This window comes from Paramacrobiotus metropolitanus, unplaced genomic scaffold, assembly GCF_019649055.1.
Source record: "Paramacrobiotus metropolitanus isolate TYO unplaced genomic scaffold, Prichtersi_v1.0 Parri_scaffold0000002, whole genome shotgun sequence".
Lineage (NCBI taxonomy): Eukaryota > Metazoa > Tardigrada > Eutardigrada > Parachela > Macrobiotidae > Paramacrobiotus > Paramacrobiotus metropolitanus.
In genome coordinates, this window is record NW_026570222.1 from 755,798 (window position 1) to 779,900 (window position 24,103).

Here is a 24,103-nt window from a genome sequence, read left to right on the forward strand (position 1 = left end):
GTTTCCACCATTTTAAACAAATTAATTTTAAACTTTTTGAAATTTATTTTAAAAATTCAAAAACATGTTGGAAACTTAGTAATCTGTACTGCGCAGTCGCCGCAGTGCGTGCGGCAGTTGCTCTGCCCAGCTGTTTAATAGCTGAAAAGCCTACCCTCGCTATTGGTACTGACTGTCTTTTAGTCTGGTAGTTTCATACTACTTGTAGTTTGCGACTCTGATGTTGTCCGCTCTGGTTTGCCTTTGCAGTTGTCATGGTTTAGAAACAGCACACTGCAGTTTTCGACAATAAACATCTGTTTATCTTTTTTCGGAAGACCGTAGTACGCATATTTTTCATCATGGCCATCCCCCAAAACTCCGGTGACTTTCTCTCCGGCGGATCCGATAGTTCAAAGGAAGTGACGGAAGTTATGGATGGGGATGCTACCGCAATTAATCGCTTATACGAAGAACTGCTAACAAAGACGTCAGAGTATCTGAAATCGGAATTTGAAGGCATGTAACAAATTTGTAACTGTTCTAAAAGTTTTGAAGTACTGGAGCAACTGGACGCTACAGAACGTTCACTGTTATTTAGGAACAGCCGAGGATTACAGACTTATCCAGCAACTAAATTTGGTTTCCAAAGAAAAGTACGAGGAACTTCTCGTGGTGGCCAAACGATTTCGCGAATCACTGGGAACAATGAATGATCGTTGTAGGTGGCTTAAATATAAGCCTGCACGTTCTGATATTAATACAGTATAAGTGGAGAATCAGAGATAGCAGAAACTTCATTTCTTAATTCTTACAACGCATCGCTAGAATTTCAACTAGGTATATCATCTTCAGCGAATGCAGATTGCAAACATTTTCAACTTTTACTTGTATAACGTAAGCTTTTGGATATCGGTATGTCGGTTAACTGTGTGTTTTCACTTCAGTCACTTGTATTTTGCCATTTCTTGAGCGGATCGACGCCGTTGAATCCCAAGTTAACGAACTGGAAAGATCTGTTTTCCGTTTGGATACTTACGCAAAGCAATTAGGTAAAACAGTACTTTCAACAAGTACTAACATTTTTACTGTTACCATAAACAGAAAGCGGTTGACTTGATTTATCAGTTTGTTATAATTGTAGATATGTGGGTGTATCTGTGTATACTTACTGTAGTTCGACCTTTCGAAATTGATCATTGCTCATACCGAGTCATACGGCACTTGAGAAGCTTTACCAGGATCCGTCAGGACTTGGGCGTACAGCAGGAATGGAAGTTGTTAAATTTTTTCAGAAACTCGTTTCAAAGCCTTGGAGAAAAGGTGATCCACGAAGCATTTCATGAAGCGGAACAGCAATCCTGTTATGTCTGTGATTGGAAGTTATTAGTGAATTCAGCCGGACACCAGCCATTCTCTTCCTTATTCCCTTTGGATATTTCTATTTAACAACGCTTGTGCATTAGGTGTTCAATCGTTTTGTATTTTAGATGTTGAAGCAATCTAGTACAATGCTAAGTATCGCAGAAACTATTTTACGGTGGTAGCTGTATCGTCGTTTTAAGCGAGCAGTTGTTTGATACGTAATAATATTATTCATAGTACAATGGAAAATACAAGTACATACAGAAATGCAGAATTACTTACTGGTTACTACTGATGCCTGATGGTGAATAATACGTGTGTGTAGATACCTATATTAATCGTGATTTTGGTTTTTTGTTACTGTACTTCTTTGGGATTGCCCAGCTTATTAGGACTGGCAGCTTGGGAATTGGGATATTATTACAGTAATAATTGCAGTTGTTTTGGGTGTGTTGTTTTGATATGCTATTAGTGTTTTAGGTGTCAGGCTCTTCATGTTGTTTTGGGATGCATTAGTGTATTTATATAAATATTCTTACTTTGTACTTAACACTTGCCTTGTACAGTAATATTATATTAAATGAAAACATAAAGAAGAAATGCATTATGATAGTAATTTTAGAGATGTAATCTTTTTGGATAACTTAATAAAGGACATTCTCCGTAATGGGCGCACGTACTGAAGAAATTATAGTTAAGAAATTGCAGCTGCGTCCTGCAAAACGGCATAAGATATAAAAATTCATAGAACATATTTTTGCTTCACTCGTACAGTACATTATACACTGCACACTACTTACGAAGTTATGATTAATATTATCGTTAGTAAATATAGTAAACACATAAGATAATATAAGTACTTCTACTTTCAAATCATGTGATATTTTCATCTCATACTCTAGGATTTACGCAAGAAAAGGAATTACTGTACCTTTATCTAAAATTTTATTTTGACTGCAGTCGTTTAACTATATAATTATTTCAGACTTCAGTTATGGTTAACAACATCAGAAACCACTTGAAACTACGCTAAACAACATACTGATTAAGAACTGCCATTTTAGGCAATATGGTCCAACAGGTTAATTAAATGCTTGCCGATGGCATAGCGCAGCAAACAATCGCATGACGAATTGTCTGACTGAAATTGTTAGCTAATGCTTGCGAGCAGTTGTGACTTGTGAGTTGTGTGACTCATCCACAATCTACGTATTTGAAATCATTTACTCGCACGTTTAAAATCTTAAGCACCGTAAAACTCTAATGATTTGACCGCTATTCGTCCAAAAAAGTCCGTAGAGCAATCGAAAGCAATTTTGATATTGTGCACCGAAGGACTGTGTGGTATGGGAATGACCTGCAAATGAGAATTCGATTGCAACACCATAATCTGTTTGTACTGTTTACGATATTGGCACCATACATCGAAATTAAAAATTATAAAGAAGTAAAATTAAATTGCAGATAGCTTATAAAAAATTGTTGTTTGTTATTTATAAATTATTTACAGTTGTAAATATATATATACCTTGTACTGTGACGGGCGACCAGCGTAATTTAAAGTTTGTAGTATGGAGTATCTGTATGGACATTGGACGAGCGACTGTACATGAAACCGCATTCGGTATCATTGTGTACTCGTACAGATCCAAAGTGAGCATAACGACCGAACTCTCTCAAAAAATTTAATATGCACAGACTCCAGCTATGTACGTGTTTATAAATAATTATTTGTGATGGCACGTACGTTACAGTTACGTCGCTGGTAACTGATATTAAACGTATACATATCAGGACACAAATTTCAATAAAATAAAATGTTTTGTAATTTTAGCATTAGATTATTGTTGCACACAAATGATATGAAATTTTAAAGCAAGCACATGCACTTTTCGTTTTGTTTACCGAACCTGTAGTGAGTTGGTGTCATCTGGGAAAAACATTTCCAGCTCTTTTTCATATGGATCCATATTTCTCACGGACATCGATTTAGCAGACAGTCCAGGCTCAAACTGGATGCGAACTTCGTCCAGCTTGACCTTGTCGTGGAATTTAACGATAATCCACTGTGCCGCACCTTGCATCTGCAACATTATGCAACTTTTTAATTTTGCAGTCTTGCGGAAACGGGTGAAGTGTTAATAATAACAACGCATAACACGAAATTAAACAGTTTCTGAACATTGCTTTTGAATGAATTGCGTTTTTGTGGAAAAACAGTACGGAGCTAGTGAAAAAATTAGCATTAACAACTAACAGCAACAACTAACAACAAACTAAGCAGCTTTAAAATGCGTTTGCTCAGCCGCATCGTGTTTTTATTATTAATTAATTTCCGCTCGTACAATAATTCCGATTTTACGATAATTCTGCTGTAGTTTTGGTCTATAACGCTGGCCCCACCGCATAATCGTAGTATTTGTACTTACTCGTATTACGGATAGTACTGTAGTAATTATGATGTGGGCAGTCAAGCAGCTTATAGTCGCTTAATTGTGCGCTCGCATTAATTTTCGGAGTGTAAAGTTGGATTATTAGATGTGCTCTCATAAACTGACCAAATTATGGAATACACTGAATAAGCAGGTTATAAGTGTGTGGAAGTTTGATAATACGAAGATTTTTGTTTGCTAAAACAATTTCGGATTGACTTGGAGGAAAAACTGCTAAAGTCAACGTTACTAGAAAAATGGTTATGGTGTTAATATTCTGACGTGAGTTCTCGTACACATAATTATTAATTAGTATAATTGCGAAAACTTTTGAATATGTGCGCATTGAATAAAAATGTCCTTTTTGTGCAATGCAGAAATAATAACTGCGAAAACTTTCTATAAAAGTAGGAACTTCTTATGGTTAGAACGTTCTGCAATATTCAAAAGTGCAATGCAGAATTAATGACTGTGAAAATTCTGCTTTATAATAGTAGCATGACTAAAATCTTTTTAGAACATTACTGTAACATATGCGCTTGCTGTTACATATGTCAGATGTCACTATTTTACGATGCTTATTTGATTCAGTCACCTTTTCACTCAGCCAGTACGTTGCCGAATTTCCATCAACAATGCGTTCTTTTCCAAACTGATTATTGTCATGACCCGCCACGGAACTCACTCTAAGAAAACAGTTTATTTTAGCACAAAGTAAGTATTCAATTATTAATGCTCCATTAAGCAAGCCTAAAACATTATTTTAATAAAATTAATTAGAAATTTTACAGATAGCACTTGATTAAACACACAATCATGGTATTGTCAAAAACAAACAGATAGTTACCGAATCTGATCCTCGTTAATGGGGATGCGAGTAGGCATGCTGCAAGGATTTGGAAAAAAAGAAACTGAAAGTCCAAGTTTTAAGATAGCAAAGGTGAAATCCAATTATGTATGCGAAGTGAATATGCTAAAAACCATAGTCCTCAGATGTTAATACTATATAGCGACTTAGTATTTATCGTTAGTAAGAACGCCAACGATGCATGGGAGTCGTCGTCAACGGAAAATACAGATACAGTAAAATGTTCTGTGCCTTCTTCAGTACGAAGAGTGTCAGAAGAGTACGTAAATATACAAATGATCTGTAGTGATCTTGTTGCAGCGCATGCAGACAGTACAACACAAGAAACTCTAATTCTGTTGGATACAGTACATTTCAAGACATACAACGTTTGAGTATGAAGCTGAATATGTAAGTCACAAATATTCGTGGGAACTGATTATAAACAAACCTCGTCAGTGTCGTCACATACCGAAATGCCGCATAATAAACCTGATGAATCAACCGTATTCGCGTAAGTAATGTACTTTCTTACTTCGGTACTTGTACTATACTGTAGACTTGGCGACATAAACGACTTGCGCTGGTCACTTGCGCAGTTCTTTTGCCAGCAGAAAATTATTAAGCATTCGTACAACTTGTGAAGCTCGAGCTTACTGAAAATAGTACCGCACAAACCACTCCGCGCATAAAAAATTAATAAATATGTTGTGAGGCATACGCACATTTGAATATTATGAGACAAATTACTAATATTACGATAAAGTGTAAGCATTTAAAAGCTGCAAAAATTGTTGCCCATTGTTCGTTCTGGAATTTGGAAGTCATGGAGCAGCTGATAGATTTATTCCTTTAATTGTAAGGTTTTGATTTTCACTCATGATTTTATCAGAATAGTGAGGAAACCCTGTGAAGATCATAGATCAGTTTTGTTAGCAAAAAACCGGTAAATACTTAACCGTAAATATGTTCAGAACTGTGGCCATTAGATATTCCCTTCGAAGAAGTACGTAGAAAAGCCTGAAAAAAATTGATTTGTGAGTTGATTTCTGCGCAACATTACCTAATGTGTGTGCGTTTTGAGAATATACTGTGTGCGTACTGCGAGTGCATTTGCGTATCCTTATTAAGCGGCTCGATTTGTGCGACCGACTAAGCATGCAATAACCGCACTCCGGTTAACTTTAGCAAGACATTTCGCTAGGTTATTTATAGCACATTTGTTGTGCAATATCTATCGAAAATGTTGACCGGTTAGTAGTTTGTATGGAATACTGTACATGCATAGTTTGCACGTTCGCGGAATGCATGCAGGTTGTGCAGAATTTAAATCGAAAAAAAAAATATGGACCTTGTTCAAGGAAAAAACAACGAAGTGAAGTGTTCATATCGCTACACTTTCTTGCATTTTACGTTTACTGTAATTTTGTTATCACAGCAGCAAGCATTTCTACTACTATAGGAAGTTCTAGATCTTATGTCACGGTTTTTTTCTTGTTGTGAAAGAAAAAAAGTACAGTATTATACAACATAAGTAGCATGACTTACGATTAACTGATCGAAGACGTAGTGCTGTATTGTCTGATTAAGAATTTCGTATATTTGCAGAAAAGTGTTCATTATATAAATATCTCTATGTACCTTGCATCAGAAGCCCACAATATGATCCAGCTCGCAGAATAATAACAATGCTTTGAATCGTGTGCGGCTTCGTGCCGTATAATTAAAATCTACTACATATACAATATATAGTATTGTATACTTATATAGATATTATACAAGTATACACTGTACAAAGTATTAAGTAAATTTAATGGGAGCTTGTGTTCATGCTGCAATTTTGCCGCAAATCAAAGGCTCGAGCACCTTTGATCCTTCTTTAGAGCCTAAAATCCCGCTTTCTCCCGGCTCGGCAGTTTTTCCAGAGCGCGACCCGGTTGCCGGTAATATGTCTGACCTGTCTACCATCGGTATAATATTATGGATCTACGTATAAAGCACAAATGTATAATTATATATATCGATAGCTGAGCATGGCGAACATGCCCGTTCCCGTCCCTGTAAAGGCTGGAAACATAACCGGCCTTCCATTCGATTCCGGGCCGCAAAAAGCGCGCCAACGCTGGACTTCCGAACATGCAGTTAAATTATGTAACAAACATTTAACAAACTGGTAAGAGGATATCTAAGCACTGCGGTTACAAGTTACAACGCGCATAAATTTGTACCTGGCGTCCTGGCCATGCTATCTGTATGTCAATGTGCCAAGCATTTGCAGCGTTGCAGTTGAAAGGAACCATAATGCGTATCATTCATTAGAGTATGCATGCCTGTGGCTATTACCTACCATTCTATAAGCAGTGGGAAATTCTGGAATATGAAGAGTTATCTTCTGGTCCCTTCAGTTTTGATCGTGAAGACGCCCATTACCGTAAACGGCAAACTACTTTTAGTGCTTACTTGTTGTTGCAGAGTGCTCTCCTCTATAAACACGAAGGTGTGAAGCTGCAAACGCTGACATCCAATCGTTCACAAATTGAACTGAAAGAGGTAAATTTACCTGTCGAACTATTGTTACAACAAACCCCATAAAATCACTGTACACGTTAAAAACGACAAAACAAACGTTACTGTCATAAGCGGTTATTAAACTGAGCAAAACTCCCAAATTTACATCAGTTTTCGTAATTTGAATCACTGGCAAATAGAAGAACAATCACTCTTGTACATAAAAACAATAAAACAAGAAGCATGGCGGTCGTCAGCAAATTCTCCCGAGCTTTCGCTGACCGTTTATGATTTTCAGTGCGTATTGCCAGAAGCAAATCCAGTTTTCCTTCCAGAGCGGTCAACTGCTCCATAACAAACGTCCTGCTCTCCTCAGCGCTACTCGTGGACGGCGATGCATCGCCATTAATCGGCATAACAACTGTGCAGCGCAGCTTATGTTCATCCACAACCGCAGTTGATTTCGGATCATTCAACAAATCATGCCAGTATTCAACGAGATCGTCATGACTATCCAACTCACCGTCCAACGGGACACTCATGACAAGAAAGCGGTCCTTCTGTGTTGACATCACAAAACCAGGCAGAACGGTCACCTCCACCATCTTCGTGCCTCCGCATTCAATGAAGCCATAGCTGGGCTTCACGCGGAACTTCTCCGGAGCGGTGGTCTTCACCTTGAAAGCCACATGACTGGCAGAAATATTGGCGAGACGTATTACGTCGAACTGTGCTGGCTCTTTCTCTCGTGCATCGCTTGCGCGACTCTCAAATACCAACTCATCACCCGGTTGAATGCTGAGATAGCGCCCTGTGTGGTTAGTGCCCAAAGATGCCTGACTCCGTCGCTCCCTCACTTTCCACTTTTTGGGGGGCAGCACCACGGAAGGATGGGGAGGCTCATCGTGATTAACACTGTTGCTATACTCGTCGTAGTATGTCGCCAACACATCAACCTCTGAGAAACGGACTCGTTTTCGGACGTCCAGGGGTACAACAGGCGCCGTATATGGAATGTCAACGTTCATTTCCGCTACGGACATCCCAGGCATCATATTAATCATACAGGTGGAAAGTCATAAGAAAACATTGTGGAAGAATGTCAACTGGGTGTCTCACAATATTGCCAGTACTGTCGTCAGCGCATGCCACAGCTTGCAAGTTGCAATCAAATATTGCAATAGTCAATACAAGTGCACATTTTCTCGTACGATGCGACACTGGATGCAAAAGAACAATTCTGGAGTGTAAACCACAAAATGGTGCGATATTCCAACAGATTAACGAACGCAAGATTCCACCTCTTTACTGCTCTCTTGTAGCCGTTGTCCGTTAGTGATTCTGATCACTCTAAAACTCCACCGGACCAACGGATGTAAAATAATCGGCTCACCGCGAAATTAATACTAAGCATCTCGACGACAAGTAATACAGATTTCGCGTCGCATTAAAGAGTGTGTTTGTTTACATTTCAGACAACAAGACATCCCTTCAGAAAATTTATAAATATTACGGAAAATTTATTTCCGAAGACGTCATATCCTTGAGGAAAGCGGTGAGTTTTCCAGACGCGCTCTACTCCCTTTGCGGCTGACGCCTGAGCGACGTATGAAATCAAATCAGCGTTGCCGTTTACAGCTGAACCGCCCGCTGACCACGGTTCCATCCGGCTCATTCAGTCCTCTTTAGGACTGCTACCTGCTAGTCTAACAATAAGAGTCTTGCTGAAAAGTTCGACGTTTCGTTTGGAATTTTTTAATCTTTTCAAAGTTGATTAGGTTTTGGTTTTATAATTTACAAATAGCGAATGTCAAAGCACGTTAGCGCAATAAACACCATTTTTGTCACAATTACATTACCGTTCGATCAGGTTAACCGGTTCGACTCACCGCTGGATCGATTGCGTTTTATTTTGGGCCAGACTTCTATGATATCGTACGAAGTTACGTACTACGAACTACGACGTACTGTAGCAATACGGAATACGGATCGTACCGTAGTTTTCAGTTGTTCTTTTAAATCTTTTCATAAAAAAGCAGACATGCCTGATACAGTTGTATCGTTAATTTTGTTAATTCTGCTACTATTCCTGAACCTGGAATCAGTCAAAATTTCTGATCTTGGCTGATCGCTTTTAAAATGACAACGCTTGTATGATGATGTAGTTTTCGAATTTCCATCTATCAGTCCCAACTGGCAGGAGAATAATTTCGCAACGTAGTTCGGTGACTATAAAGGTGCTTGGGATTAACTTGCATAAGGCATTTTTGGCCCCAGCTGACCAGCAAGACCAAGATGGAATTTTTGTGATTTTTATTTGCCATTGTTTGGCGATCAGTCAAATTTGTATTTTCATTATTCATTCGGCGCCTCATTCAACACTGAGTCGGAACTCAGTAACAACTGTACCGTTTTATCTGCTTTATGACTTATGATTTATCATCTATGATTACGAATATGACAAACCTAGGTGTACAAGATGCTACTACAGTAGGGCTGCTCACGCCTTCTCGATAAACAGATACCATGGTTTATCGTTCGTTGCAGTCTTTGGAGATGGTTCGCTGATCTAGGCGTCCTTGAACTCCATCTCTCCTCCTTTATTATCGCTCCCTTCCAATTGAGCGCAGTGTGTGGGAGAACTTGCCTCCATTCTCTTTCATTTATCAGGTTAGAACTGGTTTGTCTTTGATACATAAATTACTAACGTTACGGGTTTCTCGCCAAAAATTGGGCTTTTCGACGGAGTGAAAACGTTGTTCCAGATACTGGCAGATAGTAGCAAAATTATTAAGAACGCCTAGTCTTGGGATGTTTAGAACACGGAGGAAACGCGGAGGAGTTACGAAAAACAGTGGGAGCTGACTAATAAATTGCAGACAGAATATCCCAAATAGAAATTTATCCCAAATAGGTTTGAGAAATATCCGAAATATTTAAAAATTATAAAAGAATCTGTTCTAGGTCTAACGGTTGACGGAATTTTTATTTCGAAAGTGCCGTTTTGCTAAATTATAGTGTGGTAAATGTGAAACTGTATTTTGTGTTGGCTTTTACGGTATCAGCTTATTATATTGTTAACATTAATTTTATAACAATAACCGCTGTATATCATAGGCACAAGTTGTTGATGGCAGACTCGCAGGGCTGCGCAGCCATAGTGTAAAGGATGTTTGTTTTGAATGAAATGCTTTTTAACAGCCTAGTCGCTGCATAGCTAATATCGATGAAAAGTTTTGCAGCATTGTTATTAAATTTTTTTATGAATTACCTGACTTGACGGCTATTTCGCTTATGTTGCGGATGTTGACACCGCTACTTAGTGCATACCACACGTCAGTATACTGCTTATTATTACTATTACTTCAGTATTTTTATCAGTGTGTATTTCTATCAGTGTTTCTGATAGTCTGCAGACTGCAGATAATACGTATATATTATGATGATTAGTATTAATATGCGGGGGTTCCGACTCCAGTTTAAAAAATTAATGAGTTTTTTTTGCAGTATGCTCCGGCGTTGACAAACAATGTTTCAGTTCAGGAAAAAGAGTTCAGCGGTCCCCAAAGGTATGGAAACACACACGTAGAAAATGTGTTACAGTATGTTTATGAACACTTGCATTACTTTTTTATGTTCTTGTTTCATTAGAATCCGAACGGAGAATTTACGTTAATCAGCACGACAAAAATGCTGAATTCCATTACGCGGTAAGAATATTTCCACGAACGTACGCTGGTTGAAAACGATAAAATTAATGAATGTTTTAGTGACTACCCTAGTAGACTAGAGTAACCGGTATAATAGCAGTCATCTAATTAAACATTTGGCGGAGAAGTCACGGCTCTTTGTTCATTTGACTTTTTTTATGTAATTAATATGTTCGATATTTCAGTAAAGTTGCTTATTCACAAGATCGGTTTCTGCTGACACGAATAGCAAACATGTACACTGTTAACTGTGTGTATTTTGCAGGACAACTACATCAAAACGTCGAAATACAACATTGTTACGTTTCTGCCAAAAAATCTGTTCGAGCAGTTTCAACGGCTGGCCAATTTTTACTTCTTGATATTGCTGATTCTTCAGGTACGTACAGAGTAGATCTAATATGAGTAAGTACTGTACCTATGCTGTAATAATTCCCTTGTCCAAGCTTTGAATGCAAGCTTATACTTGCTTTGAACTGTTTGTGTCGTCGCTTATTTACTGCTTGTTGCTTCTTGTTAAACGCCCTGAGATTAAGATTGCCTCGCAGCCGAGAGGCATTAAATTTGTACTTGCGAGTTGCGACACAAAAGCGTCGGTGTACCCTGGTTTTGAAAAAATGGCGCGTCTGTTTATGAAGTTTGTTATTTGGAAAATTGAGCATTCCAATTGGCTTGTAACTCTTACATCTATTGAAGCTACACTCGGTTAAACCTTAAATTGTAAGGCATCTTCACTGTGCAGTCGAACAGTTACAAAATGAATTATTATAGTATTTCACGCTTTGAGCTGTAAGAATTACTTATTTTGTAGGTCATTCCACAAATTTCATCCCTGACACCAATTACAACGGTAGTCCCTCTTGTCGCCGTGTTGACCTTGACAGCGTTGAAGGATGCCATGGATGATATTGTACGGACATTTAAGTTTTGCCATTAGGCTGCAGCGTTGTCAGAATATTTATGCATTTTGCCTGATCGGTAGCAACGCCACCGTAACGATAATCTTGTCAATGGTCGAATATCGTACGTTTTACGGGATGGAGACTTCCGAGAGGAGCGTTGGGATAAAGTGGTTGTTGGGGATATTATCCGGATGGAGAACGATCAATTTGTGGCTGCCGATCTTTTCTTATTGTCTTCCAGTGAACCGCATGGACTGTGTTATGTCGAGACAGCTGAATTAGATGGGTATGTTGGTGACTGAATTTACTTAGAAATGGATCGTGCCTTTGTACAATGGTTTACCATAAGCATAACACGTTTTTTAGAGAAACGAATCTAAAATCACGGCAGGCGCTTCCGGAGACGGGTGAATTGAACGATGATAAGGACGCAATGAGCCGTCTTCGCGCAGAAGTTGTCTGTGAGCCGCCCAACAATAATCTGAGCCGGTTCGAGGGAAAAATTACGTTTGACGGTAGGAAGGTTTTGCTGTTTGAAATGATTTGTTGAATACCAATTATCTGGGAGAACAGTCAGCTGCATTTGGAAATCATTTACCCATCCAGAAATACTGCACGGTCACGTAAACATTATTCTGTTTTGTAGGGTCTACTTACCCGTTGACAAACAACCAAGTTCTATTACGTGGCTGCGTGCTGCGGAATACGGCATGGTGTTACGGTGTGGTGCTTTTCGCGGGAAAGGATACAAAATTGATGCAAAACAGTGGCAAAACGAAGTTTAAACAAACTAGTATGGACCATTTGCTCAATTACATCATTATTGGGGTAAGCGATCCCGTAGTTGGTGTCTTATACTCAAGTGGACGTATTGATTATTGAGGAGCGGTTACGTATTGAAAATCGATGATTAGATTGTTTGTTTGCTACCCTGCAGATCGTGATATTCCTGCTTTCTATGTGCACCATTTGCACCGTTGCTTGTGGCATATGGGAAAGTCAAATTGGGATCAAGTTCCAAGTTATTCAGCCATGGGAGCAGTTTTTACAGCAAAAATCCGCAGGCAGTGCTATTACTATTATCGCGGTTTTGGTATTTTTCTCTTATGCCATTGTCTTAAATACCGTCGTGCCGATCTCGCTTTACGTGAGGTAAGTTGAGATTTTTTTATTTGACACTTTGCTGGCTCTTTGTAATAACTGTTTTAATTGTAGTGTGGAAATCATCCGCTTCACGCATAGCTTTTGGATAAATTGGGACCAAGATATGGTGTACAAGGACATCCATGCAAAAGCCCGCACTACAACGCTAAACGAAGAACTGGGCCAAATTGAATACATTTTCAGTGATAAAACCGGAACGCTTACTCAGGTGAAATTCGGAAGCCGCGCAAACTAATTTGAAAATATTATAATCCAGATAAGGCTGACATAAACTGGCCATGATGATGCTTTAAAGTCGAATTTCGTGATATTACAGTGCTTGTATTACGGTCACAAGCTTGTTTGCCTCTTATTTTTAGAATTTGTGTTGTTGCAGAATATAATGACCTTTAACAAGTGCTCTATAAGTGGGCGGCGGTACGGTGATTGCACGGATGAAAAAGGCGAAATAGTTGAACCTGGCGAAGAAGCACCGCTTTGTGACTTTTCGGAAAATCCTTACGCTGACAACGGATTCCGTTTCTTTGATAGCAAATTGCTGAAGGATGTTCAAAAGGGCGATAAAGACTGTGACATGTTTTTTCGAATTCTGTCGCTGTGCCATACCGTTATGCCCGATGAGAAGAACGGACGGCTGGTGTATCAGGCCCAATCTCCCGATGAAGGAGCGTTAGTGAATGCCGCACGGAATTTTGGATATGTTTTTCTGTACCGCACACCGAATTTGATCCGGGTGAAAATTGGGGAAGAAGAAGTGGAGTACGAGTTGTTACACATTTTGGACTTCAACAATGTTCGCAAACGCATGTCGGTAATTTTGCGGAAAGAAGGGAAAATCATACTGTATTGTAAAGGAGCCGATTCAATTATCATGGAACGATTGGCTAAGACCCCGAAGAACGACGAATTAAAGAATGTTGTCAACGAACATCTGCAGGCTTTTGCCTGTGAAGGTCTTCGGACGCTGTGTCTAGCTTGGAAGGAAATTGATCCATCACAGTACGGTGCCTGGCAAAAGAAATATCACGAAGCTACAGTGGCTATGGAAAACCGCGAAGAAACTGTTGATGCGGTATCCGAAGAGATTGAAAAAGATCTTATATTGGCTGGCGCCACAGCCATTGAAGATAAACTGCAAGAAGGTGTGCCGGATGCTATAGCCAGCCTGGCACAGGCTGATATAAAAATTTGGGTGCTTACTGGAGATAAACTGGAAACGGCCATAAATATTGGTTACTCGTGCCGATTGCTCACCGATGAGATGCGGGAAGTGTTCATTATTGATGCGGATGACGCTCTGGGTGTAAAAGATCAACTTGAGGTAATTTGTATATAGATGCTCATAATGCGGTGATTGCTGATTTGTTTGTTTATTAGAAAGCGCGACAGAAATTGCAGAATCCTGATAGCAGCCCTTTGCTGTCCCCAGCTGTGGAAGATGTGCCACGATCAAAATCAGGGATGTCCTTTCATACGGATATTGAGAACGGGCAGTTAGGAAATGGGAACATGGAAGCGGATGGAGCATGTGCCTTGGTTATTCAGGGCAAAAGTCTGGTAAGTACAATGTGAACTGGAAACAGTAACCTGCTTGGACTGTTTGGTTGGTTCTGCAGACTTCTGCTTGGCTTGCGACCTGTATCTTAAGCACTTGTTCAAATATCGTTCGAATAGGTGTGGCATTTTATTTTCTGGCATCTCGTAATCTGCTAATTTTGCTTTAAGGTCCACGCACTAGAAAAAGAATTGGAAGAATCATTTCTTGAGGTTGCATCGCTTTGCAAAGCTGTGATATGGTAAATGCCAGGTCTTCCCTGTTTACGTTGAAGACTTGTCTTTGAATCAGATTTATTCTGCAGTTGCCGCGTTACTCCACTCCAGAAAGCACTCGTTGTGGAACTTGTAAAAAAGTATAAAAAAGCTATAACGCTGGCTATTGGAGATGGTGCTAACGATGTCAGTATGATCAAAGGTGAGAAAGTTTTTACAGCGTCAGTAGTTGCTGTATTGGTTTGTATGCGCGTTTGTGCTGATGTATTTTGTATTTTTGTGTGTGTTACAGTTGCTCATATTGGTGTTGGAATAAGTGGACAAGAAGGAATGCAGGCTGTTCTTGCCAGCGATTTTTCTATTGGCCAGTTCCGTTTTCTGAAACGGCTCCTTTTGGTTCACGGTCGATGGTCGTATTACCGGATGTCAAAATTTCTGCGCTATTTTTTCTATAAAAATTTTGCATTCACTTTATGCCATATGTGGTATGCCTTTTATTGTGGGTTCACTGCACAGGTGAGATTACACTGCTTTGGAAATTACTTATCTGTTTCTCGAATGAAAGGTAATAATTTTACTTTTCAGACGGTATACGACCCATGGTTCATTAGTTTCTATAATTTATTCTACACGTCCCTTCCCATTCTGGCTCTTGGAGTATTTGATCAAGATGTAAATGACCGGAACTCCATTGAATTCCCAAAACTGTACACTCCTGGGCATCAGAATTTGTTATTCAATAAAGCCAAATTTTTGAGGGTAAGCCGGAAGGGGTGGCTAAGTCTTTATGCAGAAGATTATGGTATAAGTGGCGAATAGACACTTTTAGCGTCTGCTTGTCGGAATGGTCAACTAATTATGCTTGTATGCATTTTGCAGAGTATGTGCCATGGTATTGTGACATCTGTAGCTTTATTTTTTATTGCTTATGGTGCATTCCATTATTCCGTCGATGATCTCCAAGGGAATCAAGCTTTCGGCACTGCGCTGGCTACTATTCTAATAGTAACTGTGACGGTTCAGGTACACGGTTGATTAATTAATATTACTGTTTTTATGTCTGTTTTTATGTATGAATTTGTTCTGCTGAAAAATTTAATTTGTGACGTACTTTTTTCTTTAAATTTTCGTTGAAAATAATTGTTCTGCAGCAGTTAACACAATTATTTTCGTGTTGTACATTGTTGAAATGATTGTTCGTGTTTCAGGTCGCTCTGGATACAGCGTATTGGACTTTTTTCAACTTCTTAACCATTATCGGAAGCGTCGTGTTTTATTTTGCATTGACACTCTTTATGTACAGCAATTTATTCACCTCTTCATATCTTGGATCTGAGCGGAAAGTGTATTCGAATCCCGCGTTCTGGTTTACTTTAGTCTTGACTGTGGTGATACTCATGGTGCCCGTTGTCGCTGCGAGGTGAGAAAATACTCGTTGTAACTGCTTTCACTGCAGTTCGCCTTTTTTAAAATGTATTTTTTGATCGTTTTTATTTGCACCGTCATTTATTTGGTTTCTGACATGCCTTGTAGGTTCTTTTTAGTGGATACTAGACCCACGTTATCAGATCGGGTCCGATTAAGGCAGAAGAATGATTCGCGAATTAAGCGGTCACAAACTAGTCAGTTGGCAGCGCGGTCAAGTTATTCCGCACCAGGAACGCGTCGTCGGAAGCGTGGTCGTCAGTCAGTGCGCAGCAGCTACGCTTTTTCACATGAGAAAGGCTTCGGTGATCTGATTACGACGGGCACGAATATGCCGGGTGGAAAAGAAAGCGGGTCCGTGCGACTGTGGCCCAAGAAAGCTAGACGTCGAGCAGAGAACGGGAAGAGTCCGCTGGAAAGTGCCTTTGTGGCGGAAGAAACTCCCGTCAAAGAGATGGAAGAAGTCAAATTTTCCGGCATTGCCGATCAAGTGGATGGAGCGCAGCCTCTATCGAGACCGGTTCAGATTACGTCATTGTGATTGTCTGATATCGGTACTTGCAGCTGTGAGACAATTTTTGTGATGCATTTTCTTGTTGTCCAGCTATTATTGTAAGGATTGGGTTGGTGGATTGTATAATTTTTAGAGTACAGCCGTTTACTTTTATGCTTTCCGTATAGCCAAAGTTTTTCGTTGAGTGTTTTTGGAGATTATAATTTTGATTCTTGTTTACGGTTCGCTTGTCCTGTATCAGTATTAAGTGATGTTGCTGTTGAAATCAGTCGTTGATTGAATCAATAATCTGCTAATTTAAAATTTGCCGAACGTATTGTGATAATTAATTTTTAGAATTGAAACAAGAGCGGTTTCTTATAACAAAACCGGTTTATCTTGTAACCTTATAACAGGAGCGGTTTTACTGGGATAACAAAACTTCGTATTGGTACTGATCTTTCTTATGCTTCGCAATCTGGCGTAGTGTTAACTCGTTATAATCCGAACGTAAACAAAAATATGATAATTACAATCATTACGTTTTTTGCACACAGGAAAACTGAAAATGCACAATGCTCGCAACTTCAACTTCAGAGTAAAACCATTGTGAATTTGCTCATCCTGCCACAATCCACAGAAAAACAATAACAAACGAATATATGTAATATAATCCACAGTGCACATCCGGAAATCCATGAGATGCCGTAACTTAAGGGATGGTTTTTTTCCAAATGCTTCGAGAGTTCGCCTTTACTGCTTCATTTCCTGCCTCCTTTGACGAACGCCCATGTTACGTGGATCGCAACACCCAAAAGTTCTTTTCCGTTCATGGAGCTTATAGCCCTTTCTGCCTCACTGTGCGTTTCATATTCCACCAGCGCGTATCCCTATCACAAGCAGAAAATTACAAGATCAAGTTCAAATTTTTCCATTTTTAACGTAATTAATATCTATAATCTACTACAATCTCGCAAACCAGATACGGTAACTGAATTATACATGCTCGTTCCACGAAAAGAAATGTCAGCTTTGCTGCCTTTGCCTTTTTGTAATCAAAACTTGTGCCGTAATTTCCCGTGTCATGCACTACGAAGCTTTAATGATGTACCTTGATGAATCCCGTTCGGCGATCTTGATTCAAATGGAGATTTTTTATGGTTCCGTATTCCTGGAATGCGTCGATTATGTTTTCTTCGCTGGTTTCTTCGTGAAGATTGTTGATAAATATGATCCATCCCTCAATAGCTGTAAAGGCAATCAGTAAGATCCTTCGCTTTGCGAATTACTCCAAAGAGCCGATTGTTACACTTACACTTTTGCGGCTGAAATCGTGCGTTGGTGTGCACACTTCCATCATCGTAACGCTCACCCGGACCCACTCCGTCGCGACCCACCCGACTCGTATCTAAATCCGTAAAATAATGGCATAAAAACCCCTTCGTTCAAATTTCCGTGATTCACAGTTAGGTAGTGGTAGTACCATTAAATCCACGGCCCTTTTTTACAGTTGCTTTTTCTTTCATCTGCTCCACGGAACCTACACACAACCGATCTCAACGTTTCAAAACAGGAACTCTCACCCAACCAAATCTCTTACTGCTTTGACGCACATCCTACAAACTTTGTATAAACAGTAAACAAAATCATTTTCTTACGTTCCAGATCTGTTTCTCCCATTTCGAAGTCTGTGGACATTGCGTGTATTTGAAGCTCCATGTTGGCAGTATCCATGTTTCCGGATTGTCAGCAGGGACAGGAATGAGTTCCTCACAGCCCCACTAAGTTGACAAAAAGGTAAGTTTAAGGTAACTGAATAACGTTATAGAGTTATGCTGCTCTTCTACTGAAATCCAAACAAGTTTTCTAGATAAAATTTAAATCGGAGATTTTTCAAAACTAAAGTGTAGAGCAAGATGCTGCAAGAAACAGAAACATAATACTCGTACGGGCCGCCGTGTGCTGTATATTTGAACTCATTCGCAGAGTGTGTTTATTAGCTGCAGCGTATGCTGCAAGCGTCGTCAGTGCGCCCGCCCGGGTTCTGATCTTGCACTTGCCTACCTACCGCTTTAGAGAGCGGCCAAGGGTCAGTCTGCGCACACTTCTATAATGGTGCAGCACCGATACACATGCCGTGCAATGTAGAATTCAATAAGTACCTATCTTTCAGCAAAAACAAATTACACTGACGTTATTCACTTTTCCGGTATTTGTTTGCCCTCGTATTTTTAAAAGTACTTACTGAATATCAACCAGTTAGAGAGAAAAAATGGACAAACGATCAAGCCAGTATGCAAATTCGCATCTCCAGCATCAAGTTGGCAGCGAATTTCACAAAAGGGATCTGCTGGATGTGCTGGAAAGTGCTACGGATAAGAACGGGTCACGACTGTCCAAACGCCGTGATTATCGCGCGGCACTGAGACCCGCTAAGCGCCAAAACACCAAAAACGTGGAAGAAGCCATTGCTTACGCGATCCGCTGGAAAGAACAGCTGCAAGGGAAGTCAGATATGCGCGCATCACTTCCTGCTCCGGTACGACCGTCCCGGCCGGTACGTGTTGTCTTTGACATACTATCCATCACAATTCCTGCGCTTTAAACTCGTGTGCATATTGCCAGTCAGTCTATAGCAAGTAGCAAATTAGCAACTGAATGTTTTTATATACGAATGTGCTAGTCATCAAACTTATCCCCTTTTAGTTGGGCCCAATATTTGGAAACATCCGAGTGTCCGATCGCATGCGTCGAGGCAAAGCGGAAGATCTTCTCGGCAAGAAAGGTGAGAAACCCAGTTCAGTTGAATATACTCGTGTGACAGCGCTGCCGACTACGGTTGTAGATTGTAATTAACGCAGCTGTGACCAACTGCGCAATTAAAATACCAAAAATCTGAAGCATAGTTAATACCATTTAATTATAATTATTTTAATCCAGTATCTGGTACTTGCTGTTCAAAAATAGGAAGTGATGTTGTTTGTAAATTTCGTCTAAAAGCCTTGTAGGGCGCCACATGCAAGTGGTGTGCGGTGTAGCTACTTTAGTCTACTTAACATAACGAAGTTAATATTGTAGACGTTACCGGACAAAACTGCCTGCCCAATCTGGCGCTCCAGTCACCCTATTTCGTCCAACCGCCAAAATCACTGCATTTGCCGCTTAGTGAGCCTGCTCCATCCTCTTTTTTGGATAAAATACCGGAAAACGATCAGCTCTCACGACCGCAGACAGACGAGGAGGTTCGCGAACAACACAGCAGCGCCTTTGCCATTTCTTCCGACAGCGGTGATTCGAAGAAAAATGTCCCTTTTGCTTGTTCCATGGGAAGCAGAAATTCGATTTTCACATTCACCCCCAGCATCAAGTTAGCCGAAATGGCAGAATCGAATGACTTTATCTTCAGGTGAGTGTAATGACTATTTCTTACGGCGCTTTCCTTGCAACGAGTGGTTTCCAAAAAATGTTTTTCGTATACTATGGCCAAGTTAAATTTTTTATAGCCCGAAATACGCTGATTCACTACGCCAGCTCCCTGAGTTGCGGCATAAAGTAGAAGTGGCCATGTCCAGCGGCCGTTCCCTGCCCTTTCTTCCTGCACATCTGGAATAGCGCACATTGCGACATGATGACCTTCAAGAGAACTGATTGTTGAATTCTTTGTCGCTGTAGTTGGCGGCATAGATGTACGCGCTCGAACCAGCGTGCCGCAAGAGGCTTAAAAAGTAGTTGTATTTTTAGTGTTGAAGATTCCTTCTTTGGTATGCTTTGCTGTACCTATATACTTGCTATAACAGCCGCCCGTAATACTCGTAATTCTGACAAATTAAACAGTGAACTTTGGGGCTAGTTCTATGTTTTCTTAATCATTTTATTGTTTTGTTTATTTTCAGTAGCACGTTTTTGAATGGCAAAATAACCTTGTTGTTTCTTAATTATGGTCAGTTCAATAACAGTATTAAAGCGAAATCATTTGGAAGCGGAACAACTGCTTACTGTTTAGTTCTGTATTTTGCACGAGACCGTCCATCAAATTCAAAGCAAGTGTGCGAAAAAAAGTCGCAGGCTGTAAAAATTATTGCAGAAGGTTCAAACAAGAAAACAGTCCAAATTGTTACACGTCACGGGTGCGCATCTTGGTCGGTAAATTTACTTAGCAAAAGTATATCATTGCAGGTTTGCAGCTGCAACCTGGAAAATATAACAAAGTCTCATCTCGAGAAAGAAATTCGATTCCTTTACAATCGTATTGTACTGGATCCCATGCTTACAGGTTATACCACTAAGATTATTGTATTATATGGAAGAAAACGCAAGGCAGACAATACGATCAAGGTGCCGGTCTTCCTTTTCCGGCGGGGATCACCATTGTGTACTTGCCGGTGGCGGTAGTATTGGGTGCAGCGAATGCATTTTCCTTCCATACTTACAGCACTTTTTACATTTCGCATTTATAAGCCTATTTTCGGACAGAAGACTTCTAGCATAGTGTAAAAAGTATTGAAATGGTAAGAAGTAGGCGCTGGGCTGCTTCTAAACTGTTTACACTATGTCAACGGAACACACACTGATGATGCCCCAATGTGTAACCTGATCGTGGATATTTGCACATCGTTAGCAGCGGAAGTGCGCAGAAAGGCTGGATAGAGCAAGGGATGACTGGACATGATAGTCAGACATATGTCCATGTATTTAGTGCCGGAAATCAGAAATACATTTTAATCCTTCTTTGTCCAGCGGGTCGGATCTGGTTTTGGGTTTATGTGCGCAAAGTGTCAAGCGTACATGCAGTGTAATTCGGAAAAAGATTAACTTGTGTTTGACACGGGTGTAGAATTACAGATTTTGAGCACAATGGGATTTGAGGCCAGTTGCTACACTACATATACATGCCGGCAAGCGCAAGTATTATTGGTAATAATCATAATCATAACCTGTCACCAAAAGTTCACATCGCGACTGAATGTCGATCTCAAATGCAAAAACTGAAGGGATAATTCGCTGATACTGTCCCATCTCTGACTTGTACTCTGTACGTGCAAGAGGATGCACATGTACGAATACTGCTGCAGAGGCCGAATAACGCAATTATCTTTTTAAAAAATATATCTCAGGTGTAGGTATTAACAGACCATAATATTAATAAAATGTAATACGAATAGTTGCACTTTGTACAGTACGTAACACTAGTATTTCCTTTTCTGGCATTGTAATGGGCCAGTTATGATCAGCAGCCATTGGTTAAAAATTACCGTATTATATGCATGCAGGTTTTGATTTTACCGTAGTAGATTCAATGCTCCCTGACGGCGAGTAGAAGTATACAACTGAAGGACACACAATATTTTTACTCGAATTTTATTTTGAGGATTGAAGACCGAGCACGAGCACCGCTGAAGTGGGTATTGACAAAATATCCTTCACCTATTTCGAGAACAAAGTATCCGCCGGTGCCAGATTTCTTGCCGTTAGATTTAGAGGGCCACTTCTCAGTGTACTTTCATATTTTAACCATAAAAGCGGCATTCATACACTTTGAAGTCTCCCTTTCCAATGGATGATCTTATTCAGCGGGAAGGTGAGAAAGCGCACACTCATGGCAGTGGGCAGCAATAAATGACCATATTATCATGACGCAATATCTGCTCAGACGCAATAAAGGCGTATAAAGCATTATTGGATATTAACAATGTAAATATTTAGGTGTGGCTAGCTGTACGTAAATTACAACTTTTTAAAAATAATTTTAAAAACTTTTTCAATGAGGTCACGACATGAATGCTTTGTTTCACTCAGAGTGGAGGCAGTCACAATTTTTATATAATAAAAACTATCTGGCTTCCTGTTATGCCACATTTCGTTAGCGTTTCAGCAAACTGCAGATATTGACCCGCATTTGCATTTAATTTTATTTTCATTCCACATCCAGAGCTGACATTGAATTGTGCTATGGCACTGATCACTATATGAACCTTAAAATCACCGACTATAACTGGAGTTTACCATTTCACGGAAGCGAACAACTGCTGACGGCTGTGGATTGTACTAGGCTTAATGGTTAATATCAATTAAGCATGCATTTTGGGAGTTACGGGAATTTGTTGAAGGAACATTTTACTAATTATTATTGCTTTTAAATTCGTAATCAAGTGCTACTGTTCACGCGCACAGTGTCGACCACTTTTAAAATGTGTTACTAAAAAGTTTTAAAAAGCATTTATTTCATTTTTCTATCTCCAAATTCAGAACTCGTAACGAAGTTGTCCATTTGCACGTCCTACTATAGCACAATGGCATAAGTGCATGAACGATGTATTGTACAATATATACTCGTATCTATAGTCTGCAGTACCGGATGTGCGCATCCCACTCGAAATAATTAGCTTCAGTTCGTCATATTAATATAAAAATACTTAATTAATTCAATAGTGCCTGTGCATACTGTATGACTATATGGAGTACATCAATTAGCGAAGTGACTTTTATTTAGGGACGGGTAATTAATGATATCATTTCATCTTGTAGGATCGGAAAAGTAAATTAAAAATTGATTATATTTTGAAATGTCCAACTTTTGTCACAGTAGGTTATGCATGACATCAATAAGAAGGCTTTTTGAACAGGCAACAGTTGTAGTAATGATTCTGTAGAGTAGGTTTTATGGATTGTTATAAATTTAAAAGCAGGCAGCCATTTGGAAATGCAGGACACACTGGCAAACGCTAAGTGAAATACACCATATATTCATGTGTATGGAAAATATTTGCGTGCGATTACTTTCAGCAGCGCTGATTGCCGGAAAGCAGCCACACATAAATTTATCAAGCATCCCATCGCAATTTTAAAACTATTATCCTGGCTGGAACGTTGTCGATGTTTAAATTAGATAGTAACTTTTGTACCATTACTGCATGTGCATGTCTGCATGATGGGTATAAAGTATATGTATCCAGCCAGCGCCGGTGATCCGTTAGGCACAGTTACACATATAAGGAATGGAAAGAAATTTCCCCGCTCCATTCCTTACACGCTAAATTATAAAGTCACTAAAAAAATTTTGATCTAAATTTACCAGTGATCTTGATATACTGTACTTCACGATGCTACATTACAATGAGGAAATCCGGTTTATGATACCTGTGCTTCTAGTCTCGATCCTATATGAAGTTTATATGAACTTTTCGTTTGGTTGACATTATTTTGTCGTACCGAAGATAACCTCCAATAAGTTTCTTCAATAAGTTCACTTCAATAATAATCTAGTTATATACAAATACGTTCCAAATCGTAATTATTATATTGTGTATTTGGTAACTGCATTCAGATTGTCAGGGCCTAGCTTGTAATAATACAATATACACACATACCGCTTTGATAAAAGAGTAACATTTTTGTCGCCATGTAGTCAGTTGCTCTTATTCGAAAGTTATTATAATAATAAGACGTATTCCTAGGGTGTACACTGTATCGACAATGTTAACGATAAAATAATTAATTCAGGACAGCAA

The 24,103-nt window shown here is 39.5% G+C and overlaps 6 protein-coding genes across 9 annotated transcripts; 3 read left to right on the forward strand and 3 right to left on the reverse strand.

Annotated features, from left to right (window-relative positions):
• Positions 1-180: 180 nt before the first annotated feature.
• Positions 181-1,889, forward strand: LOC129582936 (biogenesis of lysosome-related organelles complex 1 subunit 2-like). Of its 2 annotated transcripts, none has more exons than XM_055474569.1 (4): positions 181-498; positions 581-700; positions 927-1,031; positions 1,157-1,889. In XM_055474569.1, exons 1-4 carry the CDS (start codon positions 342-344, stop codon positions 1,426-1,428), a joined length of 654 nt encoding a protein of 217 aa, XP_055330544.1. In that variant the 5' UTR covers positions 181-341; the 3' UTR covers positions 1,429-1,889. The 2 variants fall into 2 exon arrangements, with proteins under 2 accessions (XP_055330544.1, XP_055330552.1); XM_055474577.1 differs by having other exon boundaries at positions 192-498; positions 1,275-1,889.
• Positions 1,890-2,281: 392 nt separating this feature from the next.
• LOC129587601 (nuclear receptor 2C2-associated protein-like) lies at positions 2,282-5,023 on the reverse strand. Its single transcript, XM_055481413.1, has 4 exons — positions 4,624-5,023; positions 4,372-4,462; positions 3,255-3,428; positions 2,282-2,701 (listed from the first exon to the last, which is right to left on the reverse strand). The coding sequence occupies exons 1-4, from the start codon at positions 4,659-4,661 to the stop codon at positions 2,588-2,590; spliced, it is 417 nt and encodes a 138-aa protein (XP_055337388.1). The 5' UTR covers positions 4,662-5,023; the 3' UTR covers positions 2,282-2,587.
• Positions 5,024-7,165: 2,142 nt separating this feature from the next.
• LOC129581883 (motile sperm domain-containing protein 2-like) lies at positions 7,166-8,700 on the reverse strand. Its single transcript, XM_055473170.1, has one exon. It carries the CDS (start codon positions 8,193-8,195, stop codon positions 7,299-7,301), a length of 897 nt encoding a protein of 298 aa, XP_055329145.1. The 5' UTR covers positions 8,196-8,700; the 3' UTR covers positions 7,166-7,298.
• A 444-nt stretch (positions 8,701-9,144) lies between these two features.
• LOC129581865 (phospholipid-transporting ATPase ID-like) lies at positions 9,145-16,919 on the forward strand. Of its 3 annotated transcripts, none has more exons than XM_055473150.1 (20): positions 9,145-9,536; positions 9,679-9,801; positions 10,639-10,700; positions 10,783-10,841; positions 11,107-11,220; positions 11,653-11,751; positions 11,824-12,029; positions 12,110-12,258; positions 12,390-12,571; positions 12,681-12,895; positions 12,959-13,115; positions 13,284-14,228; positions 14,285-14,464; positions 14,633-14,703; positions 14,767-14,879; positions 14,970-15,193; positions 15,263-15,436; positions 15,557-15,700; positions 15,886-16,097; positions 16,211-16,919. In XM_055473150.1, exons 3-20 carry the CDS (start codon positions 10,661-10,663, stop codon positions 16,641-16,643), a joined length of 3,717 nt encoding a protein of 1,238 aa, XP_055329125.1. In that variant the 5' UTR covers positions 9,145-9,536; positions 9,679-9,801; positions 10,639-10,660; the 3' UTR covers positions 16,644-16,919. The 3 variants fall into 3 exon arrangements, with proteins under 3 accessions (XP_055329125.1, XP_055329133.1, XP_055329116.1); XM_055473158.1 differs by having other exon boundaries at positions 9,145-9,368; XM_055473141.1 differs by having other exon boundaries at positions 9,145-9,801.
• Positions 16,920-17,041: 122 nt separating this feature from the next.
• On the reverse strand, positions 17,042-18,528 carry LOC129581893 (RNA-binding protein rnp-4-like). The gene is made up of 5 exons (XM_055473180.1): positions 18,254-18,528; positions 18,079-18,135; positions 17,911-18,003; positions 17,707-17,843; positions 17,042-17,485 (listed from the first exon to the last, which is right to left on the reverse strand). The coding sequence occupies exons 1-5, from the start codon at positions 18,327-18,329 to the stop codon at positions 17,357-17,359; spliced, it is 492 nt and encodes a 163-aa protein (XP_055329155.1). The 5' UTR covers positions 18,330-18,528; the 3' UTR covers positions 17,042-17,356.
• A 339-nt stretch (positions 18,529-18,867) lies between these two features.
• LOC129588571 (uncharacterized) lies at positions 18,868-19,887 on the forward strand. The gene is made up of 4 exons (XM_055482872.1): positions 18,868-19,152; positions 19,302-19,380; positions 19,674-19,837; positions 19,882-19,887. The coding sequence occupies exons 1-4, from the start codon at positions 18,868-18,870 to the stop codon at positions 19,885-19,887; spliced, it is 534 nt and encodes a 177-aa protein (XP_055338847.1).
• Positions 19,888-24,103: the final 4,216 nt, after the last annotated feature.

Coding starts and splice junctions, on each gene's coding strand:
- LOC129582936 (XM_055474569.1), top strand. CDS start 342: ATGGCCATCCCCCAAAACTCCGGTGACTTTCTCTCCGGCGGATCCGAT. Junction 701..926: donor GGGAACAATGAATGATCGTT/GTAGGTGGCTTA, acceptor TTTTCACTTCAG/TCACTTGTATTTTGCCATTT. Junction 1,032..1,156: donor TACTTACGCAAAGCAATTAG/GTAAAACAGTAC, acceptor TACTTACTGTAG/TTCGACCTTTCGAAATTGAT.
- LOC129587601 (XM_055481413.1), bottom strand. CDS start 4,661: ATGCCTACTCGCATCCCCATTAACGAGGATCAGATTCG. Junction 3,429..4,371: donor CGTACTGGCTGAGTGAAAAG/GTGACTGAATCA, acceptor ATAATGTTGCAG/ATGCAAGGTGCGGCACAGTG. Junction 2,702..3,254: donor ATGACACCAACTCACTACAG/GTTCGGTAAACA, acceptor TCTCATTTGCAG/GTCATTCCCATACCACACAG.
- LOC129581883 (XM_055473170.1), bottom strand. CDS start 8,195: ATGATTAATATGATGCCTGGGATGTCCGTAGCGGAAATGAACGTTGAC.
- LOC129581865 (XM_055473141.1), top strand. CDS start 10,661: ATGTTTCAGTTCAGGAAAAAGAGTTCAGCGGTCCCCAAAG. Junction 12,030..12,109: donor GAGACAGCTGAATTAGATGG/GTATGTTGGTGA, acceptor CACGTTTTTTAG/AGAAACGAATCTAAAATCAC. Junction 15,437..15,556: donor ATAAAGCCAAATTTTTGAGG/GTAAGCCGGAAG, acceptor TGCATTTTGCAG/AGTATGTGCCATGGTATTGT.
- LOC129581893 (XM_055473180.1), bottom strand. CDS start 18,329: ATGGATACTGCCAACATGGAGCTTCAAATACACGCAATGTCCACAGAC. Junction 17,844..17,910: donor ACGATTTCAGCCGCAAAAGT/GTAAGTGTAACA, acceptor TTGCCTTTACAG/CTATTGAGGGATGGATCATA. Junction 17,486..17,706: donor GCCGAACGGGATTCATCAAG/GTACATCATTAA, acceptor TGCTTGTGATAG/GGATACGCGCTGGTGGAATA.
- LOC129588571 (XM_055482872.1), top strand. CDS start 18,868: ATGGACAAACGATCAAGCCAGTATGCAAATTCGCATCTCCAGCATCAA. Junction 19,153..19,301: donor CGGTACGACCGTCCCGGCCG/GTACGTGTTGTC, acceptor ATCCCCTTTTAG/TTGGGCCCAATATTTGGAAA. Junction 19,381..19,673: donor AGATCTTCTCGGCAAGAAAG/GTGAGAAACCCA, acceptor TTAATATTGTAG/ACGTTACCGGACAAAACTGC.